Genomic DNA, 27,991 nt, shown 5'->3' with positions numbered 1-27,991 from the left:
ACCAAGATTCACTATAGTTTTAGCTTTTCAGTGTCAATGATAAGACAGTGAGGGAAGGTAAGACAGTAGGGGAGGTAAAACAGTAGGGGAGTTTAAGTTGGTGAACTGGCAAGCTAGAAGACTGCACCAGGCTTCACTGTCTGTTTGGCATGGTTTTTATGGCTGGATGCCCTCCCTAACACCAACCACCTTACAGATTGGACTGAGAAAGTGCTCACACACTAGAAAAAACTTCTTTCCAAAATGGTTTGTAACATCCTGATAAAAGATTTCATAACATTTTTTTAAAAAATAATTTAAAGAAAAAATATTTTACACTTCAAAACTGTATAAATTCTCATACACTTTCAAATATATATCTATATCACCATGTCATTTGACATCTGTTTTTCATGCTGGCATAGCTTGGATGGTTTGACTGTAGCTGGCAAGGCCAGGGGCTGCACCAGCTCTATTGTCTATTCTGGCATGGTTTCTATGGCTGGATGCCTTTCCTAGCACCAGTCACTCCACAGAGTGTATCGGTGCTTTCTGCCAGCAGGGAAAACAGACGTTAAATGATGATGATGGTGAGTAAAGCAAGATAGTAGGGGAAGCTAAGACAGTGAAGGATGGTAAGAGAACAATGCTAAGACTGTGGGGGATGGTAAAACATTAAGGGAAGGTAAGACATCCGGGTTGGTAAAACAATGAGGAATGGTAAGATAATGAGGTAAGAGGGATAGTAAGAGTAGTTAGGGGAATAAGACAGTGAAGGATGTTAAAACACTAGGGAATGGTAAGATAGTGGTAGGAGATAAGGTAGTTGTAAAAGGGAAGACAGTGTATAAAGGTAGGATGGTAGGGAATGATAGGATAGTAAAGAAAGAATGTATTATAGGAGTTAACCCTTTAGCATTCAAACTGGCCATATCCAGCCAAAATATTTAACCTGTTTTATGTTGAAACTGGCCAGATCTGGCCTCTCAAATCAACCCTACAGTGCCATTCTAAAACAACACTAATATCATCAAAATCTCTAAACTACATGATAATGTGTGATTAATTCCAAACAAGGAAAAAAAAAAGTATTACATTTGACAGAGTAAGGGTTAAGAGATTGTGGCATCAACTTAAACATTCTAAAGTTGTTTTCAATAACTTTTGAGGTTTTGATGCTGAGTGGTGAGGTACCCTTTCACCCTAGAGTATCTTATATTATGATATCAGCCTTAAGGCATGGCTGTGTGGCACCCTGGGCAAGTGTCTTCTAATATAGCCTCAGGATGACCAAAACTTTGTGAATGGATATGGTAGACAGAAATGGAAAGAAGCCTGTTGTATTTGTGTGTGTGTGTGTTTATGCTTGGCCCCACTCACTCGTTGACAATGAGTATTGGTTTGTTTATGTCTCTGTAGCAGTGTTCATTAGAATAAGCTTAAAAAAAAATTACTAGGGTTAATTTGTTCACTAAACCTTTGAAGACAGTACCCCAACACGGTCACAATTGCATTACATTGTTGATGTAACATTACACTCTTGTTTTATGATATTATATTAAGGTTTTTTTGACAGCTTTTGAAACTATTTTGAAGCATAATTCTGTTTTGTAACATCATATCACTGTTTTTTGTGATACTAATTTTTTTTGCATTTTTTTCCTCTGTACCTTTCTGTCTGAATTTGGGATGCTGTATCATGATGTTATGATTTTATAGCTATTTCTACTCTATGACACATTGTTTTTTTTTTGTTTTTTCATATTACTACACCAAACCTCATTACCAGAGATTCCAAATGTGAGACCTGGGAAAATTATGGTGGGGCATAGAATCCAAATTATTTTTGTCTTTCTTTTTTAGTGGAACATGGAATTGTGAAAATCCTTTTTTCACAGCCTTTTGGTTCACTGAAACATTGATAGTAGATATCTCTGAAGGTCCAATGCAGTTCCAAGATGTGGCTGTGATAAAGTTGAAAGGAAATACCTTAACACTGTCATTTCAGCAAAGGGACTTTTGATACATTTCCCCACATCTTTTATTTGGTTGAGTGTGGCTTTCGTGCTGTTGACAATTTGCTTTGAGCCAAGTGAAGCAGGCTTGAAATTACAAAACTTGGTGAGTTATGGCTGAAGCTAACAAAATTGTCTCCCGATATCAAAGAAATCTGCTGTAGTCACCAGGTACAAGATTCCCATTAACCCTTTAGCATTCAGATTACTCAGTCAAATGTTATGTTTATTTATTCACATAGTTTTGAATTAATCATGTATTATTTCATATCTTCAAGATTTTGGCGATATGATTTTTTAGTTTTAGAATTATGTTGTAGGATCTATTTGAGAGGCAGGATCTGACTGGTTTGAACATAAAACTGTTAGAATATTTAGGCCAGATATGGTTGGTTTAAATGCTAAAGGGCTAGAGTGATTCCTTTTTTTTTTTCTTAGTCAGTACTTAATAAAACAGTTTCTAGTAGATTCTTTTCTATTAAATAATTGTGATAGAATATTAAAAATAAAGTTATATTTTTACAACCACCAGTGAGATATACATTTTTCTGGAAAGTTATAGTGGAGCCTGGGGGAAAATAGGTTGGGAAACACCACTCTATACTAAAGTGTTGCAGTTCCAACCCTTCAGAGGGTAGGAAGAGAAAAGACTGAAATTTTTATACCATTCCAAAGGGCATTAAGAGAGCAAATAACTAGGATTGAACTTGGGTGCACTTTACTAGATGCCTATTGCCTGCATTAAACTAACCACTGTGCTTGCTCTACTCATATGCATGCATACTATTGTCTTCTAGTTCTTGTTGATTCTAGTTCTGGCTTTACAAGTCCAAACATGAATAATGTGTAATACATACAGGATCCCAGCATTAATGTTCTATCTTCTGGCTTCCATTGTTCAATGATAATTTTCGTTTCTATATTTTGTTAGCTTTTCTTTTTAATTATAAAGTTTTTCTTTATGAAAAAAGGAACAATTCTTTTTAGCTTCCTCCCATTTATCGAATGAAAGACTCAGATGAGCTTTAAAAGCTGTTATCTGAAGTAGTCATTATGGTTATTTGATCTCTGCTAATACATTTTTGTTCATGTTCACAAGCCATTGATGTAGCATCTTGTGTGTCTGTACTGTATGTGTGTGTGTGTTTGTGTATGTGTTTGTGTATTTGTATGAGTGTACTGTTACTTGCATAAACCCAGCATATGAATATAATCGGTATAAATTGATGCAGTTACTTTCTTTTTAATAGAAATAATAACAATAATAATTATTACAAGGATAGCAAAGATAATAATAGCCTTTTGATTAAATGAACATAATATATAGATGTAAGACTCCAGTATCACAAAAAGAACAAAACATAACAATAGACAATGGAGTCCTACAGGAATATGTCCCATCTTCCAGTGCATATTTAAAAGTTTTCTGTCGGTCATTATTTCTTAAGTTGGCTTAGTTTCTCCAGCTATTGAATTTTTTTTTTTTTACAGAAGAAAATGCACAAGTAACCTTGCAGCCTATCTTCTAGATTCAATGTAAATAAATAATGGAGAAGTTATGTAATTCTTCATTTTCTGTATTGGTCAAAATTAGATCTCTTTACTCTTTGTTGTTGTTGATGTTATTCCTGAGCCCCAAATCAACCTTATTTGAGTAAACCTATGATCAAAGACAGTGTATTTAGGACTACATTACTGAATGTGTCCTTCCTTTTCCAAGACAATAAGAATGAAATTTGAAGGGGATTTGGTTACTATTTCTAATCAGTTGAGTGACTACTTAGGGGCTCCCCTCTTTGGTTTATGTTAACCTTTTTAGATTTTCAAGATTTAATTAGTCTAGTTAGCAGAAATGGTACAAAACCAAATCAAATTCTTTAAGACATGTAGCCTGCTGCTCTATCATTTCTGTCAAATTTCACTTGGCTGTGTCCTGAGTTCAAATCCTACTTGGATTGACCTTTTACTTTGATTTTATCAGGATTTTATAAAATTCCTAATGCCAGTAATACACTGTTATCCGTACATTCAGGTCCTTTGACCTCTCAGGAAGACTAGATTATTGACAATCTTCTTCCTTTCATCCCTGTTTTGAAAGCAAGAAAATATTCTCAAACTGAAACCAGGTTTAAATAACTTTAACTTTGCTAAAGGCACTCAAAGACCAGTGATGCCGTTTAACCAGGCAGCAGATTAAATCTACTACTAAACATTAACCCTTTATCATTTAAACTGGCCATATCTGGCTCAAATACTTTATTTGTTTTTTGTTCAAATCAACCAAATCTGATCTCACACACCTACCCAACAATGTCATTCTAAAAATGCAACAACCACTTTATTGAGCTCTCAAAGCTACAACATAACGCATGATTAATTTAAAACAATGTAAGTAAGTTTTACACTTGACAGAATAATTTGAATGTTTAAGGGTTAAAGGTCTACTATTGTAAGATTGTGAACTCTGAAACAACATGTGAACTCTTTGAACCTTTCTTTCTTCCAAAGCTCATTCCCATTATCTTTCACCTTCAATATCCTAATCCTTTTTCTCCTGACATAAATGGCTGGAGCTACTCACCTCACATCCTTTTTTGAACAACTGATCTGCAACAAATCACTATAAATACTAAATATCGTAACACCTTACATTTATTACTGCTATCCACCGGCTTAGAATTTTTCTTATGAAATGTTTTAGCCAGTCTCTTTCGTAATACTTCTCCTACCATGGCCATCAACAGAAGTTATGACTTCTTAATGATAGATTCTATCCTTTTCTTGCATCTTATTTTTTTCTAATAAAATTTCATCTGTTGGGTTTTGTAATTCTCATGGCGTGTGTTAAACAATATGTATGTATGTATGTATCTATCTATCTATCTATCTATCTATCTATCTATCTATATATATATATATATATATATATATATATATATATATATATATATATATATATATATATATATATATGCAGATGTGTATGTACAGAAATGCATTGTTAAACATTCTTAGAATGACAATAATTGAATTGGACATTGTTTGAATATATTACATTGGGAACTTAATATTTACACTTATATATATGTGGAATAATGCAGTACCATACAATAAGGACTAAATTAAAAACACATGATACATTTATATAAGCACCCTTTTCCTTCACTCTTCGGTCTTTTATGTCCACTAAGGCCCATTATCCCCAAATCTTTTTTATTCTCGTTATTTTCCTATTACTTTTATGAATCCTAAACTTATATATGATAGGACACTGTTCTGATGAATATAATGCAAGACATAACTCTCTCTCTCTCTCTCTCTCTCTCTCTCTCTCTATATATATATATATATATATATATATATATATATATATATATATATATATAGGTGCAGGAGTGGCTGTGTGGTTAGAAGCATGCTTCCCAACCACATGATTCCAGGTTCAGTTCCACTGCATGTCACTTTGGGCGTTTGTCTTCTACTATAACCACAGGCTAACCAAAGCAGAGGAAGTATGGTTGAAGTGAGAGGTAAAGTGGCAAAAAGGAGGGACAGACAGGGAGTAAGAGAGAGGAGATTCATAGTACTGACAGGTGAGACAAATATGTGTTAAACACAGGATGATGGGTGAGAGGCAAGGGAGGAGGAAGAGAGAGAGGGGGAGGGGAGAGAGAGAGAGTTACAGAGATAGACTGAGTGACGGAAGGGATTGCATACAGAATAGTAGTGAAAGACAATGAAACCGTTCTCATATCGTCATAGAGAAAATGCTGGAAAACTTTTTGTTTTCCATGGCATATGATAGAGGCATTGAAAATATGGAAATTGCAAAAAGAAATGTTGTCTATCTATCTACCTATCTCTCTCTCTATCTATTTATCTATCTGACAGTTATTCTGTCTCTGTCTGTCTCTCTGTCTGTCTCTCTGTCTCTCTCTCTCTCTCTCTCTCACATACTCTATCTCTCAACAAATACCTGTGGATGTTACTTTTACCTTCCTACAGTTGAAGGGAGCAGTACAAAGAAAAACAGAAATAAAAAGTGTTAAGCAGAGGAGGTATAGTTCAAGTGAGTGGCAAATCAAGAGAGAGGAGGGACAGAGAGGGAGTGAGAGAGAATGAGAGATAGAGTGATCTGCAGTTGTTAGAGTATCAGATAAACTGCCTTGTGTTATTTATTCTAGCTCTTTACATTCTGAGTTCAAATCCTGTTGAAGTTTGCTTTGTTTTCCATCTTTCCTGGGTTCATAAAATAAAGTATGAGTCAAGTATACTGGGGTTTGGTTTAATTGACAAAACTTTCCGACAAAGTTTATGGCCTTGTGTCTCTGTTAGAAACCATTATTATTTCTATATCTCGAGATACCAAGAAAGGTTTATTGAACTCTTGTCACTTTAATTGCAAAATCTGAAGTGTATGGAGTGGTAGAGAGAAGTAATTAAAAGAACTGTCTGGGACTTCTAGCAGTTCAATATAATTACCCATTACCACCACATTTGTCCAAAATCATTACTTAGTTATCAATTTTAATCTTACTATATTTAGAATTTAATTACCAATATATCATTGTTATTTGTTTATTGTTTATTGGCTTGTTTTGTTTTGTCTTAAATATTCCTCACATCCCTTCTCCTCCAGCAGGACAAGGTGTCAGACAAAAGCCTTACAGTACTTAGCAACACTTCTTTATTTCCATTCTGAGTTCAAATCCTACTACACCCAACATTACTCTTCATCCTGCTAGGACCAGTAAAATAAAGTCCCAGTCAAGTACCCAACTGGAGTTGATTTATATCTCTGTAAGGCATTCTAGACATGAATAGAATTCTAAATACAGAAGAAGAGGAAGTTTCTCTTGTCATTGCAATTTTTGAAAATATCATGGCTTATATAATGTTTCTTTCACATCTGCTTTACGGGCCATTTGGCTGAATTTCACTTCCATGGATCTCAGTTTGGCATGTTGGTGTGTGTACATACACATGTCAGTCCAAGTGTGTTTGTGCATGCAAGTATATGGGTGTCCATGAATGCTGTACATGCATGCATGTCTGTGTTTCATAATTTAATTTGCCCTTGAAAACCTTTTTACATACTGTATATAAGCTTCTGAAGAGGACAGTGTTAAGAGTGTTCTAGGGCTTGCGATCTGCTGTTTTAAAAGCAGGACCTAGGCTTGGTTCTATCTTATGGATGCTTTGTGCTAACTGGTGAAACACTGCTCCAGTTCAATGGAAATATGTCATTATTTTCAGGGTCAATAAATCAAGTACCAGCAAAACACTAGGATCAATGTAATTGACTAGTCCCCTCCCCCAAAATTTCAGGCCTTGTACCTTTAGTAGAAAGGATTATTATTATTATTAATGAAGGTGGAAAGCTGGCAGAATTGTTCACACGCTGGACAAAATGCTTAGCAGCATTTTGTCCATCTTTATGTTCTGAGTTCAAATTCCACTGTGGTTGACTTTACATTTCATCTTTTTGGGGTCGATAAAATGAGTACCAGTTAAGCACTGGGGTCAATGTAATCGACTTAACCCCTCCCTTGAAATTGCTGGCCTTGTGCCAAAATTTGAAGCCATTATTACTATTATTGTTAAGAGCAGCAAGATGGCAGGGTCATTAGCATGCCAGGCAAAATGCGTTGCAGCATTTTGTCCTGCTTTACATTCTAAGTTCAAATACCACTGGGGTTGACTTTACTTTTCATCCTTTTGGGGGTGACAGATAAGTACATGTTGAGCAGTGGGGTTGATGTAATCAACTAACCCCCCCCCCCAAAAAAAAAATTTCAAGCCATGTGCTTATAATAGAAAGGATTATTATTATTATCATCGTCTAGTGGTAACTGCTGCAGCGCCAGCAGCATCTTTTAATAAAGAAGATTTGAAGCAAGTGTATGTTTGTTGTAATAGCATAATTATATTGATACTTTATGAAAAGAAGATTGATTTATTTACTTGTAGGTACTTGAAAAGCATATCAAATATTTCTATAGGGTAATTAACCTACAAATTAAATAATAGCAAAAAAACAAACAAAAATATTATTTAAGAAAGGTACTTCAGGTTAATTGACTGCTTTTTAATCTTTAATCTTCTAACTAATTGCTGTATGGCAGTGTGTACTCTTTCGCCCCAACTTTCTCTTACTCTTTCTTCCTGTTTCTTGAGTAACCCTGCGATGGACTGGCGTCCTGTCCAGCTGGGGGGAACACATACGCCATAGAAACCGGGAAACCGGGCCCATGAGCCTGGCTAGGCTTTGAAAGGGCGAAAAAAAAAAATGTATCTATATCATCATCATCTAATATCTGTTTTCCATATATATATATAATGATGATATTAGGGTTAAAATCCAAAATTACAGGTAAAAACTCAATTAAAATTAATTTATTAAAAATTAAAATTAAATTAAGTTTCACAGTATAAAATATATATAAATATGTAACAGTTGATTTTCATCGATGAGTTCATGAATCTTGGTTCTTTTCCCTAAAACTATATATATATATATATATATATATATATATATATATATATATATTGTCATTGGTGACTATAATGTTGGGGTTGATGATGATAGAAGTGGTGGTAGTAGTTGGATTGGTGATATTTATGCTAGTGATAGTGGTAAGCAGGGATGATAAATAACCTGTATTGTGACCTGTAAGGTTTTATCCTATTTCAAGTTTAGATCATCTTTCTTAGTCTTCTCCTTTCATATATTAATATAACTTTGCCATTTCAAAACATCACACTCTTTCATCTGATTGGATCATATTTCTGTTCTCTCCCTCTCTCTCTTTTTTTTTTCTGTTTTGTTGTTGTTACATATTTTGTGTGTGTGTGTGTGTGGATGGTCAAAATAGTGTTGTTTTATTATACTTCTATAATCAATAACTGGATTTGATCTCAGATAATCTCTTTTTTACAAAGTCCTTGACAATTTACCTCTTTATATATATATCATCATTCATATATCATCTGGTCCAGTTCAGAACGATTGTGTCCAGTTAGAGGTCATTAGAAATGTAATGGTGATGGGAAGAGTGAACATTCATTATCTTCCTTCATATCATTATTTTTCTCTTTCTCTTTTTGATACATTTCTTTTAAGGTGCAGGTGCAACTGTGTGGTAAGAAGTTTGCTTCCCAACCACATGGTCCTGGGTTCATGGATGCATGGAGAAGTGAACATTGAATGATGAGGGCAACAACACACACACACACACACACACACACACACACACACACACACACACACAAGCAGATATAACTGTATGGATATAGAGTTTGCTTTGTTAACATGTGGTTTTAAGTTCTATCTCACTACATGGCTCCTTAGGCATGTGTCTTCTACTGTACTCTTGGGCTGCCTTGTGAGGGCAATTGGTGGATGGGAACTCAATGAAAGACTATTGTATATATATATATAAGTATATGTGTGTGTGTGTGTGTGTGTGTTTGCATGTGAATGTCTTTGTAAGCTTACATTCTGCATGAAAAATTGTTGAGCAGAAAATGGTGATGTTTGTTGGCATTTTCTTCTTTCAATTCATCCTGGTGTTCTGTGCTTTTGAAGATGAGTGGATTGGAAAAAAAGAAAAAAATCTATTAGTTGAAAAACAGATGTGAGCAACAGGAAGTGCATCTGGCTGTTAAACAATATCTCAATACATATTCGTCCAGTCCCTGTTAAGATGAAAAACAGGCATTTAATGAATGAACAAACATACTCTCTTTTCCATCCATTTTCTACACTGGCAAGGGTTAGGTGGTTTGACTAGAACCGGTCAGCTGGAGTGCTGCACCAAGCTCCAGTCTGTTTTGGTTTGGTTTCTATGGCTGGATGCCCTTCCTAACACCAACCACTCCTTAGAGTGTACTGGGTGTCTTTTATGTGTCACTGGCACAGGTGCCTCGCATGTATCACTGGCACAAGTGCCTCACACTTATCTCTGGCACTGGCCACACACACATATACCTACATGTAGAATCAGAATTGATCCGTAGTAGCTATATTAACTTTTATCAATCGCTCATCATTACTGCTTGCATCATTTTCAGCTGGTTTAAGTGCTTGTTCATAAAATTGATTTTACTTCATCCATTTATCTCTCTCAACTCCTTTAATTTTCTTTTATCTCTCATTATCCAACTATTATACCTTTTTCCAAAATGATATCATCTCTCATTAGTCCTTTAGCAATTAAGCCAACCATATTTTTACTAGCTCCTGTGCAGGTGGCACATAAAATACACCCTTTTGAGCGTGGCCGTTGCCAGTACCACCTGACTGGCCTTCGTGCCAGTGGCACATAAAAACACCCACTACACTCTCAGAGTGGTTGGCGTTAGGAAGGGCATCCAGCCGTAGAAACTCTGCCAAATCAGATTGGAGCCTGGTGTAGCCACCTGGTTCACCAGTCCTCAGTCAAATCGTCCAACCCATGCTAGCATGGAAAGCAGACGTTAAACGATGATGATGATATCCAACCAAAATATTTCTATGTGCTTTATGCTGAAACTGGCCAGGTCTGGCTTCTTACACCTTCTCTACAATATCAGTCTAAAAATTATAGTAACCTCATCAAAATCTCCAAGCTACAAAACAATGCTTGATTAATTCAAAACAATGTGAATAAATAAGCATTACTTTTGAAAGAATAATATATTAATAAGTTATTACTTCAAATTTATTTAAAACTATGATCTTGTCTTCGTCTCACCAAAGTTTTTTACAAAACTAACTCAACAGTTGTACCTTTCAATATAGAAAATCTACTTTATTCTTCTCCACAATCTCTTTTCAAAAGTCTCTTTTCTGTATTTTATCGCCTCATAAATTAGACTTAAGTAAACAAAAACCTTAACTCTTTTTTTCGTTTTTGTTGAAATACTTCAGACTAAACTACATTTCATATTGAAATGTAGTTTAGTCATTGTGGATATCATATCTTCAAGGATGTCAAAAGAATGGGAAGATTTTATTTGCTTGGTTTTGAAATATAAATTGTTTAGTTTGGTTAATGGTCAAAATTTTTTTTCTCAACATTGTTTAGCCTTTTTACTACATTCCATGATTGGATTTAGTAGCACTTTTTAGGTTCTGTTTACTTCAGTAATTAATTCAATGATAACTGATATTAAATTTCTGACCTAGTAATATCTTTTGGAATGGAGATGGCTATCCACAAGTGTGTCGTAAGTATTCCAATACATCTCCCTCACCATTCTCTGGGGCAACATTTTATCTGCAGGAACCATGAGGCAGTCTGACAAGTCTTTTTTTTAGATATTTCTCTGCTGGGAAGAAGATGAAGAGATGATGATTTAGGCAGAGCCTTTCACATCACTTATTTTATTTATTACATGTTATTCCAAGGGAAATAACCATCAGATATTTCGTTTTTGGATTTGGTTTGCAAGATTTTTTATGTGATTTCGTGTGTTGAAGCATATTCTGTTGTGTCTGGGGAGAGTCATTTTCTTATTGTGCCTTAAAATTTAACACACTCACCGGTAAAATTTCCACTTATTTTTCTTTTTATTTTCCTAAAATTTTCGTTGCGTCTTGCAACCTTATCAATAGTCTTGACTGTCCAATAGTCTTGGACAGTCAAGACTATTGATAAGGTTTTAAGAAAATAAAAAGAAAAATAAGTGGAAATTTTACCGGCGAGTGTGTTAAATTTTAAGGCACAATAAGAAAATGACTCTCCCCAGACACAATAGAACACTAGATATGTTTTTCAGTATATTTCTGTTTAGACTAGTGGTTCTCAACCATTTTTTTTACCTATTATAGTAACCTCATTTTATTCAGGTGGATCCCCATAGCATCTTAATATTTAAAAACTAGTTTTATAGATACTTCTTTCAAAATTCTTATTTTGTTTTTCAAACATTAACTTGTGTAGGTTAAACTATGTAAAATGTTAGAGAAAGAAACCTAGTTGTTTCTTCCAATAAACACATCTAAATCAAAGTTTTCATGGATCCTTAATATACTACTGTATATGCAATTTACTATTTTGCTTGCATGGACCTCCAAAATTCTTATCTGGACCTCCGGGGATCGTATGAACCTCAGGTGAGAACCACTGGTATTGAGAAAAAATACCTTTATGCAAATAAATTTAGTTTTTGTTACATAAAAAGAAGAAAAAATATTTATTTTAATGTTCATTCAGTTGAGTTTTACCTTTCTAAGGATCATTTCTCCATATAAACTGAAGAAGTATGAAAATATGAACCACTGCCTGATGCCTTTACCAATTTCAGATATTTACACATATACACATATTTTTATTTGCTGGGGTTTGAAGGAGTACTGTGGGGTTTGCAGGCCCTGCAAGACAGATAGATTGATACCGTTCATGTTCTTGAACCTTTGCAAGTCAACATATGGGAAAGACATGAGCAGGCAAAGGGGTTCCAGAAGGCTGACATTGTGGGAAGGAAGTGGGGTCTGGTGGGCTACACACAAGAGGAATAGGAGGTGAAACAAGTGGGTCAGAGTTGTCTGAGCGGAGGCAGTATAAGCAGAAGCTATCGTAGTAGCAGAAGAAAAGGCAGAGAGAAAGAGAGAAAAGACAGTATGTCTATGGGCTACCGTCTGGAGTGTGTCTGTGAATGACTTTATCAGTTGAGTGGACCCTTGTCTGGATGTGGTTTAGAATGTCTGTGTGTGCAGCAACAGCAGTGTCCTCGATGTAGGAGCAATATTCCATGGCAGGCCTCACCTGAGCTCTGTAGAGTGTCAGTAATTGTTGAAGGTTGAAATGTCTTCTTGCACTGAAGAAAAGAATCCCTCCTCCACTCATAAATATATAACACATGTAAGCACGCACGAACACACACACACACACACACACACACACTATATATATATATATAGGCGCAAGAGTGGCTGTGTGGTAAGTAGCTTACTTAACAACCACATGGTTCCGGGTTCAGTCCCACTGCGTGGCACCTTGGGCAAGTGTCTTCTACTATAGCCTCGGGCCGACCAAAGCCTTGTGAGTGGATTTGGTAGACGGAAACTGAAAGAAGCCCGTCGTATATATGTATATATATGTATGTATATGTGTTTGTGTGTCTGTGTTTGTCCCCCTAGCATTGCTTGACAACCGATGCTGGTGTGTTTATGTCCCCGTAACTTAGAGGTTCGGCAAAAGAGACCGATAGAATAAGTACTAGGCTTACAAAGAATAAGTCCCGGGGTCGATTTGCTCGACTAAAGGCGGTGCTCCAGCATGGCCACAGTCAAATGACTGAAATATATATATATATATATATATATATATATCTAGTATACATGTATCTTTGACTTTTACAGCATTAGAAAGTGTTTGTATTTGCTTGTCTTTGCTGTGTATGCATACCCGGATGTATTTCATCGACAAGATGTCGTCTTGTGTTGTTTTTTTTTATTTCTTTTTCAATTTTTCTTCCTTCTCTTCTATCTCCCTTTCTTCCTTGCACGCTCTTTTCCCCATTGTTATTTTGTTTGATAACTTAAGAAATGTAGATTACATGTTGTCAATATCTCACTATTACAATCAAAATCATAGCCATTGTCACCACGACCACCACCACCACCACCACTTTTATCAACATCCTGTCTAATAGAAGAGCGCGCACGCACACACACACACACACACACACTCTCTCTCTCTCACACACACCCACACATACAAACTTTTCTTGTCTCTCCCTCCTTATTTTTGATCGTTCTCCTCAATGTTTCCATGGCGTTCCTCTTATTGATCACTGCTACTACATGATGTTACCTCCAGTATCATCATCATCATCATCGCACGATCAGTATAATCGTTGTGACCACCACCATTATATAATCAACATTATCAATAAGATCATGACAACGACGACCACCCTATCGCCACCACCACCACCAGCATCGCTACCGTCTTCATTGAACGATAAAAAAGCATCATCGTCGTCACCATCATCCTCATCATTATTGTCCTGCTCACAGTCCCTATCGTCGTCGTCGTTTCTCTATTGTTGCTCTTTTGCCGCTACTAATAATAGGAATGATGTATGTGCAGCCACCACAGCTTTCTTTTGTTGTCTTTGAACTGAAAATGGTTATAATCTCTTTCGCTCTTCCCTCTCTCTCTCTCGCACACACAGACGTTCTGCACCAGCATGGCCTTGGCCGCACTGAATAAAAGGTAACAAGCCAAACAATACACGCGCGCGCACACACTCACACACGTACAGACACACATGTATAGACACATATACACATACGCACACGCATACTTTTCGATGTTACAGAGGACGAAGTATTCTATGCTGAATAGCAAAGGTTTTTTTTTTTAATTCGTTCGAAGCTGATCATTTACTCCGTTCTTACAAGCTACGTACGCTACTTGAGTCCACACACACACACACACACACACACACACACACACACACACTAGCGCAGGCTTGGCTTGCTTCCCAACCGCATGGTTCCGTGTTCAGTCCCACTGCGTGACACTGTGGACAAATGTCTTTTACTATAGCCCTGGGTCGACCGAAGCCTTGTGAGTGGATTTGGTAGATAGAAAATGAAAAAAAAAAAGCCATCGTGTATCTGTGCATGTGCTTGCATCCTCACCTATTGATAACCGGTGCTGGTTTGTTTATGTTCCTGTAACGTAACAAGAATGTATGCACACACACACACATTTTCGTTATGCTCAATAGTGCAGTATTAGACTGTATGACTATGGCACTGAACGAATGCCTACAGTTAAGAAAGAAAATGATACCAGCTTTTGGTGTGACAGGCAGGCTAGCTAGTAAACAGAAAGGCGGGCAACTACACATCTATTGAACGTATATATGTACATATATATTGATATATATATATATTGAGAAAAAAAAAGTCGTCAGAATTTTGGAAAAAAAAAATCTTTTTATTTCTTCTTTATTATTAGCTCTTTCGTTCCTTTCTCGAACGTGTCAAATAAAATATTTTTGAATGTACATGCAGCTCGTTCATTTATATAAACTTCTGTTTTATATCAATGAACAAGCTGTTTGGACATTCACAACATTTTATTTGACACGTTCGAGAAAGAAACGAAAGCGTTAATAATAATAATGAAGAAATAAAAAGATTTTTTTCCCAAAATTCTGACGACTTTTTTTTCTCAATATTCAATTTCTGTACATCACAATTAGCACTCTATATATACATACATATACATATATTATACGTATCTGTATTCATATATATGTGTGTGTGTGTGTATGTATATATATATATATATATATATATATATATATATATATATATATATATATAATAGTATCTTTATTCATATATATATATATATATTATAGTATCTTTATTCATATATATGTATATATATTATATACGTATCTATATTCATATATATATATATATATATATATATATATAAATGGATGAGTGTCTGGAAAAGAGAGCGGGGTAAACAGCAGATGAAGGGGAACAAGTGAGAGAGAGAGAGAGAGAGATTTCGCGAGAAAGACAGAATGAGAGTATATGTATGTTATGTGCGTGATAAACAAATAGCTTGAAAGAGAGGTAACTAAAGAGAGAAGCGTAAGCTGCATATATATATATATATATATATATATATATATATATATATATATATGCGAGTAAAAATACATACAAAAAAGTTTTATTTTTTATTTTTTAGTTTTTTAATATTTAATCCTTTATATTGAACACTCAATATTTCATCTATTCAATAAGACATATTCCATATATTCAATAAGACATTCAATACTTTATCTCATAGTACCATCCATTTTTATTTTATATTATATATTGTATATTATATTATATATTGTATATTCCATATTCTATATCCCACATTGGTTTTGCAGGAATATAAATAAAACATAAAAAAACAGACAGTGTTGGAACTATTTTAAACAAAATAATATATATATATATATATATATATATATATATATATATATATATATATAGAGAGAGAGAGAGAGAGATCTGATTAGAAAGTGTTTACAGAAAGTGCGATTTTACATTTGCAAACGTTTGTGTGTGTGTGTGTGTGTGATGGACGGATGAGGTGTTGGGAGGTTTTCAAATCAATTGATCTGTGTCATTAATAGACAGCAAATGAAGCAGCTGGATGTAAGCGATTTTGATAATTTAATGCTTTGTTGTGGGAGTTCCCACTTTAAGAAGCCACTTTTTCTTGAAACAGACAATGATTACGGTCCCAATTCCTGCTCGTTTGTTACCATTTCATACTACCCAGTCTGTCCCTTGCTAAACACACACACACACACACACCAACGTCGTCTGCTTTGTGATGTTCAGTCCAACAACAGCATCAGCAGCAATAACTATTACTATTATTGTTGTCATTGCTGTTGCCTAATTATTCTCGGTTGAAAGGATTCGAACTCCTCTCTGTAGAATAGCAAACTCCCTGTCACATCAACACACCAATACCGAATCGTGTTTCTCTCTCTCTCTCTCTCTCTCTCTGTCACCTTGTTTCTCACTATTTCACTCTGTTCCCCCTCCTCTTCCTCCTCCTCTGTCTCACTCTCTCGTTCTCTGTCTCTCTCTCTCTCTCTCTCTTTCCGTTCCCTTCTATTTCTCCATGTACCGCCATCAGGTGAAATTTCGAAGGTGCAGTCAATGTTCACTGTCTAGCACAGTGTCTTTCACGGTTGTTCTGCATTGTACCACTGGCAATGTACGAACACGCAACTCCCTGAACCGAGAGGCGAACACCTTGTTCCCATATCCATTGCCAGCCACTTCTCACCACCACTGCTGCTGACAGTGTATGTATGTATGTAGGTGATGATGATGATGATGGTGATTATTGATTATTATTGATGCCACTGCCACTGTTGCTGCTGATTTGACGCTGTTGATGCTGGGATCGTTGCCGTTTTAAACACAGCCATCTGGTTGTCGTATATATATTCCTAGTTTGTTTGTTTGCCGTCAATGTTGTTGATGTGGCAATGTTTAGTTTGACCACAGACGAAGTCGAGGTCGAGGATTCGGAATCTGGTGATTTCTTGGGCTACCGCAGGCAAGGTTCGCCTTCTCTCCGATCTCAATGTACCTGCTGCCGTGTGAAAGTTCACTGCAGGTAGATACATTTTCAACTATATTCATTCATTCATTCCATTCATTCATTCATTCATTCGTTCGTTCATTCATTCACATTATTTTCCTTATTCCCTTTATAGAACAATCCTTAGTTATTTGTACCCCTTATTTGTACAAAGCATAATAAACAACAGAGATTGAACTCACGTTGTAATTACACGAGTTTATCAGAGAGGAAATCAAACATTTCTTTCTTAGCAATTTTACAGTAAGGAAATATTATAATGTGTAATAAATTTATACATTGTAAATATTATTTTTATGAATATTGTATAATGTCAGTTTCGACTATGAGTGTTCCAATTGAACTACGTATTCATTGAATTACAAAGTGGCTGAGCATTCCACAGACACTTGTACTTTTAATGTTATCCTCAGACAGGATCAACGTGACACAGAGGGCGACAATATTGGTCCCTTTGTATTACAGGTACATTTCATCCGCTGGGCTTCCATACAGTTTCCGTATACCCAATTTAACTGTTGGAGCTTGGCTCACCTCAAGGCTGTATAAGTAAAAGACATATCCAAAATTTCACAAAGATCGACCCCAAAACTTCATGCTTACGGAGTCCTTCTTAATCACTATCCCTTTCCCCCGTCTCACATCAAAACATTTCGATAGCATGTTTGTTTTCTATTTATTGTTTTGTAACACATTTTTATTGAATTCCGTTGACTTTGCTATATGAAGTGTTCTTTAGCTCCAGGTCTACTCTGATCGAACAGATTTCTCATCAAACACTTTACAGCCACGACTATCCCGTTAATTTTAGGGTTATATAAGGACTTAAATTATTTAATGTATCATTTCCTTATTTAAGCGTAAAGGATGTGGTTAATGGTCAATTTGTTTGTTATTTCTAGCGAAGTAAAAGACCATGTACAGGCTCCCATTTTGGATCGTACGGGGGTTTAAAATATAGTTATTCATTGTCATTTTGGTAAAGTGATTACATTTTTTTTTTTTTTTCATTTTTTTAAAAATCCTATTAGCGTTTTTGCCTGTTCTTCATAGTTGCTGCCTCGATGTCGATGTTTGGCTTATAGAAAAATAAATACATACACACACTTACATATTCACACACGTGTGTATATTTCTTTTGAGTACATTTAAATATATTTCCGTATATGTATGTATGTGTGTAATGTATGTATGTATATATATATGTGTGTATGTATGTATGTATGTATGTAATGTATCTACGTATATATGTGTGTGTATATATATCTACATATATATGCGTGTGTATATGTATGTGTATTTGTATATATAATATATATCGATATGTATATCTGTCTAGATGTGTGTGTGTTTGTGCGTGTCCTCTATTGGTTCTACATTTTGGCGGAAGGTATCATTTATCTTTTACTTGTCTCAGTCATTGGACTGCAGCCATGCTGGGGCACGACTTTGAAAGATTTTAGTCAAACAAATCAACCTCAGTACTTTTTTTTTTTTAAACTTGATACTCATTCTCTTGCTCTCTTTTGCTAAAACACTAAATTACAGGGACATAAACAAACCAACACTGGTTGTGAAGTGATGGTGAGGGACAGAGGGACAAAGATATACACACACACACATGGCAATCTTCTTTCAGTTTCCACTCACCATATCCTCTTACTAGGCTTTTGTTGACCCAGGACAATAGTAGCAGGCATTTGCTCAAGCTTCCGCACAATGGGATGAACTTGGAACCATGTAGCTGGGAAGTAAACTTCTTACCGCACAGCTATAGCAAATTTAACTCTTTTTCTTTTTTTTACTTGTTTCAGTCATTTGACTGTGGCCATGCTGGAGCACCGCCTTTAGTCGAGCAAATCGCCTCCATTCTTTGGATGCCTAGTACTTATTCTATCAGTCTCTTTTTGCTGAACCGCTAAGTTACGGGGACGTAAACACACCAGCATCGGTTGTCAAGCGATGTTGGGAGGACAAACACAGACACACACATACATATATACATATACATATATACGACGGGCTTCTTTCAGTTTTCCGTCTACCAAATCCACTCACAAGGCTTTGGTCGGCCCGAGGCTATAGTAGAAGACACTCGCCCAAGGTGCCACACAGTGGGAATGAACCCGGAACCATGTGGTTGGTAAGCAAGCTACTTTATCTCATAAATATTTGCTATAAAGGCATTACAAAGAGGGGACGAACAAAGACAGACAAACATAAAAGGGGTGAAGTAGCTGTATCGATTAAATATTTACAATTTTAAATATACAATAATAATTTGATTATATTTACAAAGTTCGATTAAAGCATTGCTCATTACAGATGCAATTTGTAATGGCTTTCCTGAAGGATAGGCATCCAACCACCAGGGTAGACCCCTTGCTTTTTCTTTCCCTTCTTTTTGGCTTCCACTTACCTGGTGCCAAACACTCCCAGCTTCCTTGCCACAGGCTTCCATCTTCTCATGAATTTGTCTTGTGACAGATACCTCTTCTCCAGCCTGATCTTCCTACTGAGGTGGTAACAAAAAAAGTTAACTAACCCCTGGCCAGATACAAAGGTATCCGTCACTATGCCTCTTACACGCGTCTTCCATACTGTTTCTTTCAGTATGGCTACTACGCAGGAAAAGCAAGCCTTCCTTTCCCTGTTGAGGGAAGGAGGCGGCACAATCTCGATGATAGATTCAGCTGATAGCTGTACTCTTCCCATCGATGACAACAGTTGTTCTGCGAAAACTATCAGTCCCGTTAATTCCGGACATTCCATGAATGCGTGCAAGACGGTTTCCCTGTCCTGCCCACACCTCGGACATGTTGGCGATACGGCACTTCCGTGCCTTGACAGTTTATCACGAACAGGTAACGCCGCACGGAAACACTGCCAAGCCAGGGATTTCTGGTAATTGTTCAGATACCCCGGCCCAAAAGTTCTGAACAGGTTGGTCAACTGCACACAGCCACTCCTGCACTTGACACACACAAACACACTCACACATGTGTTTGTGTGTATACAAGCATATAATGCACATGTATATATGTATATATTTGTATATCTAGGCACAGTTATGATCGTGTTGTTAAGAAGCTTGCTTCCCAACCATGTAGTCTTTAGTTCAGTCCCACTGTGTGACACCTTGGCAAGAATCTTCTATTACAGCCCTGGACTAAGACCTTGTAACTGGTTTTGATATATGGAAACATAAAGAATACTGTCATATGTGTATATATATTATATAGGAGTGGCTGTGTTGTAAGAAGCTTGCTTCCCAGTCACTTAGTTCTGGGTTCAGTCCAACTGCATGGCACTTTGGGCAAGTGTCTTCTACTATAGCCTTGGGCCAACCAAAGCCTTGGGAGTAGGAGACTGAAAGAAGCCTGTCATATATATATATATATATATAGGGAGAATTCACAAAAAAGCAACATACGAAGACAGGTGGTGTAGAAAACAAATAGATGTATTATTATAACGGCCAGGAATTGAAAAATTCTTTAACGTTTTGAGCCTAAGATCTTCCACAGAAAGGAACACAGAAAGAAACAAGGAGAGAAAAAAAATGTGTATAGTGGTTAGCGATCTCTCTCTCTATATATATATATATATATATATATATATATATATATAGGGGAAGGAAATGGATGTAATAACAACGGGAAACTCGTTGTTTTCATTGGTATGCCTTTAATTTAATTAGGTATTACATCCATTTTCTTTTCCTATATAACCTAAACTACTGTCTACCAACCGAATCACCTGCTACTGTACAACTTTACAAAAGACTGTACATACCCAGGTAATTACCAGGAGCGACTTTGGATTTAATTATTCCTTACAGGTATTAAACTCCTCTAACTGATACCTACACTATATATATATATATATATATATATATATATATATATATATATATATGATGTATGTATATGTATTTCTGCATCTTTGTTTGTCCCCTCACCATTGCTTGACAGCCAATGTTGGTGTGTTTACATCCCCATAAATTAGAGGTTTGCCAAAAGAGACCAATAGAATAAGTATTAGGCTTACAAAGAATAAGTCCCGGGGTTGATTTATTTGACTAAAGGCAGTGTTCCAGCATGGTTGCAGTCAAGTGACTGAAACAAGTAAAAGAATGAAAGAATAAAAGAATATATAATCCTCTCTAGTTGACCATCCATAACCTTGTAGGCTCGTTGGTGCCATGTAAAAAGCACATGTACCAGTGTCACGTAAATGTACCTTTGCCAGTGCAGCATAACAGCTTTGCTCTCTAAAGATTTGGGTTGAGCGACCATGTAGTATTTAAAAGAATAAACCATATGATGGGGGGAAAAAAAAAGAGAGAATAAAATAAATGAGTAAATAAAGAAGTAAAGAGAATGAGGAGTATGGAAGAAATGAAGAAAAATATATCAGGGTTTATATATCAAGACAGGCCAGGTTTGTTAAAATAATGTATTTGTTTTAGTAGAAGTAGGAAAGTGGCCTAAACTGTTGGAATTTCATGCATGGCTGACTCAGAAGGACAGCAATGTCATTCCAAGACCATTGATAACACATTTGAACATAAGCATGCATACACTTCATATGAATATTCTCATACACATGGTTACGCATACACCATTTCTCATTTAAAATATTTATATCAAAATTGCAATTTCATAAATAGTAGTTCATCATTTTGCTTAAGTGACCAAATCAATCTATATTATTATTTACATATATATATATATATATATATATATATATATATATATATATATATATATATATATATATATATATATACACACACATACATACATACATACATGCATGCAGATGATATTCATATACATACATCCAATGATTTATGCGTTATCAAGCCATCCCACTATCAATCCTGAGAATTAGGATATACTATACTACAGTGAAGATTACATATTATGTAAATGGAAGCAACAAGCTAAATGTGAGAAATTGAATATAATCAAATAAAATAAATTTCAAAAAAAAAAAATAAATAAATAAAATATAAGTAAACTAAGGGGGCTACTTTTTAGAGTTAACTGGTAGTATTATTAGCAATCTCAAGTTCAAGCTAATAGTTCAATTATTGGTAAAATATAAGGAGGACCAGTGGACATCGTATTACTAATTTATGACATCGTATAACTAATTAATGAAAAGAGATTTGTGGACATCGTTTAACTAATTTATGAGAAAGGATTTAGTTAATTAGCTCATAGATTAAAGATAGACACTAATCATATTTTAATATTACTATCTCTATGTGGTAATGCTGAATTGCCAGCCAGAATCAACCCAGTCTGGACTGGGATTAATAAACTAAGCAAAGTAGAATTAGAGAAACATAGAAAATAGAAGTTATACTAATTTGAGGGGCAGACTTATAGGGGTTAACTGCTAATAGTAATATTAGTTTCAAATTTTGGCACATGGCTAGCAATTTCAGAGGATGGGTTAAGTCAATTAGAACGACCCCAGTGATTTATTTGTACTTATTTTATTGATCCCAAAAGGATGAAAGGCTAAGATGACCTTGGCAGAATTTGAACTTAGGGCTATGAAGATGGATGAAATGCTGTTAAGTGCTTTGCTTGGTATGCTAACGATTATGCCAACTCACATACATTTAGTAATAATAATGATAGTAATAGTGCATTTAGGTTAAATCTTTTACATTAATTTTTTTGTATTGTGTAGGAAGGACAGATGGTGCATGTGTGGACATCATTTTATTACATCATTTCATTGGTTAATGATATTTGATTTACACTTAATTATTTCATAAGTGTCATATTACACAAATTACATACATCATTACTAACTTTATATGGTTGTGCTTTCCATATAATACACCAACCAATTTCATACTCAATCTCTTTATCAGGAAGCTTTCTTATAAAAAAACAAAAAACAAAAGAACTAAAGATGTAAAATTAACTTTCCTCCTATCCCTAAAGCTGCAAGTGTGATTATGATATTAGCATTTAAAATTATCTGAAGTAGCTTCAATATATGCATAGATGTTTCCAAGTGCACATATGGATCATTTGTATACAGCATTCTTACTAAGGCAATATCCATCAAGTGGACACAAGGAACTATTTCTGAAACTGCAGAATTTATTTATTCAGTTGGATAGGTTAGTGTTGTGTGTGTACATATTCATATATTTAATGCAGTCACAGAGTCAGAGCTGGCACATGACCTAAGAATCCACTTGAGTAATGATGCAAATTTCCATGCGCATATTACTAAGTTGGCAACACTGAGCAGGCAAGTTGGCTGGATTCTGAAATAATTTGAAACAACGAAAGATGAAACCATGCTACTCCTGTGAAGAACATTTGTTCTTAGTCACTTAGATTTCTGCTCCTAACTGTGGTTGCCATAAACCATCATACTAACAGCAGAATTTGAGTCAATCCAACACCAGCCACTACACAAATATTGACTTGGTACTACAGATGAGAAAACTGGGAGAGGTTAAAAGAACTGAGGCACTACTCCCTAGAGAGAAGATGCAAAAGATATGCTGTGACATATATATGGAGTACCTTGAAAGTTTTAGTTCCTAACATTGGGATTGAAAACTATACCAACCACCAACTGGGATGCCACTGCATACTACCAAAGATCCTGTCCTCTTCATTTAGAATAAGGACTCAGTGTTTAATAGCTTAGGTTTCAAGGGTTTACAACTTTGCAACACTCTGCCAAACAACCTCAGAGATCAGTGAGATGTAGATGTGAATGTTTCCAAAGAACATTCGGACAAACTTTTATCTCAGTTATCAGATGAGCCTGCGTTGTGGGAGGAAACAAAGTTGAGCATCCCTCTCCAGTTTTTTACTTCATCAGAAACAATTTCAGAGAGCGTGGCCATTGCCAGTACCGCCTGACTGGCCTTCGTGCTGGTAGCACGTAAAAGCACCCACTACACTCTCAGAGTGGTTGGCGTTAGGAAGGGCATCCAGCTGTAGAAACTCTGCCAAATCAGATTGGAGCCTGGTGTAGCCATCTGGTTCACTAATCCTCAGTCAAATCGTCTAACCCATGCTAGCATGGAAAGCGGACGTTAAACGATGATAATGATGATGATGATGATGATAGCAATTAGAAAATGGAGGGGAATAGGTGGTATTCATCAACTTAAAGACATTGTATTGTGTCAATTTACTTGTTTATTTGTTTACTAAAAGGACAATATACAAACACATGTGACATGTTATGTCATATCAGTAATTAAAAAGTGACATATAGTGACAGAAAATGGGATAATGACTTGCAGCTGTTTCAGTCTAGACATGACATGCCTCATTCTATCTATATCACTCCAGTTGACTGAAGGAATTAATAAATGAAATAGAGGTACATGGATGATTCTCTAGGCGAGGCCTAGATTTGATTTATTTGACTAAAACTCTTCAAGTTGGTACCTCAGCAAGGCCATAAGTCCAGTGACTGAAACAAGTGAAAGATAAAAGCTAAAAGATACATATATATGTGTGTTTGTGTGAGTAAGTGTATACATGCACATACATATATATGTGTTTGAGCATATAATTTTTTCAGAGTGTACATAAACAATATACAATCAATGGCTTGTTCCAGGCATATTTTGACAAGTAATAACCTTGTATTTATATATAATTAAATATTTTAAGTTTATACTGATTGCTGTCTGAGACATTTAGCCATCCACACAATATACCCACACCCTGTACACTGTAAAATAAATAACAAAAACTAGATTTCTATGATTTAAACAATGACTGACCAGTGATTGAAGTCACTGGTCAGTTGTTGACACCCTAATGTTATGGGTTCAAAAGAATGAAAGCCCCTGAGAAAGGATTAATGATGACCAACCAGTGACCCATATCAAGGAGTTCAAAGTAAATTTATGTGAATATAAGAAACATCTGTCTCTAAATTCAATGGGAAAGACAAAAACAAAAAGGAAACAAAATACTTTATGCTTATAAGAAGTGGCTAGTAGTCCCAGTAGATCTGTTAAGGACCAGGTCACAGCTGGGCTAGGAAAAATTTTGAGGCCACATAAAACAAAATTTAACAACTCTGTATGTTATTAAATGGCTGCATGTACCATGGGGTACTTCACTATCAACATGCAATATCAGACAAAGTTACTTGTTATAGGCAACTCTCACTCTATATATAAATGTATATATGAATAAACACCTACATGCACACACATATATATGTATCCATACATACATCTGAATAACAAGAATCACGGCCCGGCATCGATGCCACAACATCACAACTAGTGATCAGCTCTGTATGACCAGACATATACTTAACTGTAGATATATATTCAGTCAAATGACTGAAACAAGTCATTTTATTGCCCACAAGGGGCTAAACATAGACGGGACAAACAAGGACAGACAAAGGGATTAAGTCGATTACATTGACCCCAGTGCGTAACTGGCACTTAATTTATCGACCCCGAAAGGATGAAAGGTAAAGTCGACCTCGGCGGAATTTGAACTCAGAATGTAACGGCAGACGAAATACTGCTAAGCATTTCGCCCGGTGTGCTAACGTTTCTGCCAGCTCGCCGCCAAAGTTAAATATATTTATGTGGGTGTGTGTGTACTGAGTTCACCAAAGAAGTGTATACACACCTCAGGAATGGAAAAGTCTGTATGAATATTTTAACTGAGTGTTATTACAATTTATTCAGTGTTATCACAATTTTTGATAAAACATTGAAAGAGGTGTCTATATTTATAGGGGTACTTACACAATTTAGATATTTATATAGATTTTTTTCCTTTCCTGAAGTGGATATACATGTTTTGGTAGACTCTGTATATATACATATGTATACACATATATATACATATGCATTCATATCTATCTATCTATCTATCTATCTGTCTCTCCGTCTCTCTTTCTCTCTCTCTCTCTCTCTCTCTATCTATCTATAAATGTATATATACATATAGTTTCTATACATTTATAGATATATAGACATATATATGTATATACACACACAGATACACACACACACACACACACACACACACACACACACACACACACATATATATTTTCTCTCCTTGTTTCTTTCTGTGTTCCTTTCTGTGTTCCTTTCTGTTGAAGAGCGTAGGCTCGAAATGTTAAAGACTTTCTCTATTCCTGAGTGTTATACTAATACATCCATTTGTTGTTTACACCACCTGTCTTCGTCTGTTGTTTTTCCGTGAATTCTCCCATATCTATATATATATATATATATATACATATTTGAATATGTACGTATGTGTGTGTGTGTATGTATATATATATATATATATATATATAAATATATATACACGTGTGTGTGTGTGTGTGAGTGTATCTTATTGTTGAGGGGATAAGTAAAAAATCAGGCTATCACCTCATTGCCACTCATGCAGCAACTTGGCTAGCATTGTTTATGAATACTCAGAGGATGATTGTTTATATGTCGGTCATCTATAAATGGAGCACTTTGCCAATCCAAGGCATGTAATAATCCTGTGAATATTAATTATTTTAATTGAGAAAAAGAGAAGTGTAATCAGTCTTACATAATTTTGGGGTAAATGAACGCCATTTATTTTATGAGACAAAGAAAGTTAAGCAATTCCTGTAATGAAATTACTGTTCATTTACTTCTGGCATTTTAATTTGAATTTCAATCTCATTGAAATTAAAATGTCTGAATAAGTGAACGAACACTAATTTTATTGTAGGAACTGCATAACTTCATATGTAATACGAAATAAATGGTGTTAGTTCACCAAAACGTATGTAACATTGATTTGATTTTGTCTTTCCCCAATAAAAATAATCATATATATATATATATATATATATATATATATATTGACATAATATTATAATAAAAATAATAAATCTTGCTAAAAACAGCTACCCAGGGTTTCCTGGTCAAAACATTAATTTATTTCACCATTTTTCAAGCTGAGAACAAGATCGTTTGTCATTTGCAATGAACCAATGTCAAAAAGATGTAAACAAGATATTAATGGTTTACTCTGTGTCTGGTGGCCTATTTTAAAATTCCACCAAGATGTTGGTAGGCTTGAGGCCTATATTTACATGCAGCACAAAATAAAGATTCCTGAATAAATAAAAGTGAACAAAAAAAAAAGACAAAAAAATAATAGAAGAATTATATAAAAAAATCTTATTTCGGCACTGATTTGAAGAAGGTCGTAACATATTATAACCATATTTGTATGTAATATGTGTATGATCTCATAGGTATCCTGTGACAAGTCTTCTCGAGAAGGGACGCCTAACTTAGTTCCACAATTTCAATGGAACATATCTCAGGACACACACCTTTGACATCAAACATATTATGTATGACTATGACATATGTATGACATATTATGTAAGATATGGCTGTCTTGAAACATGTGTTGAGATAAGACTTTACCTAAATTTTGTGTTCTTTTGTTCTCGTTTTTCTTTATTCTTTATTTTGTGCTCCATGTAAATATATGTTTCATGTGTTGTGTTTATCCACTTTACTAGGTCCATAAGAGCATGTTAATGATTTTTTTATAGCTGACTTTTGATGCTGAGGCACTGGTCCTGGATGATGTCGGAATTTCAGTTCCCATTTCATTTGAGCACTACTCTTTGTTATCTATACTAAGCTTCCACTAAGTTCCACTCTACTTCTCATGTCTTCAGGGTTAATAGAGTACTAGTCAATATTTCTTGTTACATTTCAGTCGTCATTCTCTCTTTCTCTGTGTGTATGCCTGTCTGTCTGTCTGTCTGTCTGTCTGTCTGTCTGTCTATCTGTCTGTCTGTCTGTCT

At 35.4% G+C, this 27,991-nt stretch overlaps 1 protein-coding gene across 24 annotated transcripts in view; it reads left to right on the top strand.

Moving 5' to 3' along the window:
• Window positions 1-27,991, top strand: part of LOC106874804 (AMP deaminase 2) — a 210,989-nt gene that overhangs the window by 89,278 nt on the left and 93,720 nt on the right. The window contains exon 1 of one of the 24 annotated variants that reach the window (XM_089338212.1): window positions 16,626-17,149. The exons of 21 other annotated variants lie outside the window; for them this stretch is intronic. In XM_089338212.1, coding sequence (XP_089194338.1) covers window positions 17,019-17,149 — 131 coding nt within the window. In that variant the 5' untranslated portion in view covers window positions 16,626-17,018. Of the gene's footprint in view, window positions 1-16,625; window positions 17,150-27,991 lie in introns of those variants that run through there. 2 more of the 24 variants (XM_089338211.1, XM_089338202.1) reach the window with 2 other exon arrangements.

The sequence above is a fragment of the Octopus bimaculoides genome, chromosome 20 (genome assembly GCF_046866305.1).
Source record: "Octopus bimaculoides isolate indiv1 chromosome 20, ASM4686630v1, whole genome shotgun sequence".
In the NCBI taxonomy this organism is placed as follows: domain Eukaryota; kingdom Metazoa; phylum Mollusca; class Cephalopoda; order Octopoda; family Octopodidae; genus Octopus; species Octopus bimaculoides.
The sequence above is the reverse complement of the archived record's forward strand: the minus strand, read 5'-3'. Positions and strand labels throughout refer to the sequence as shown.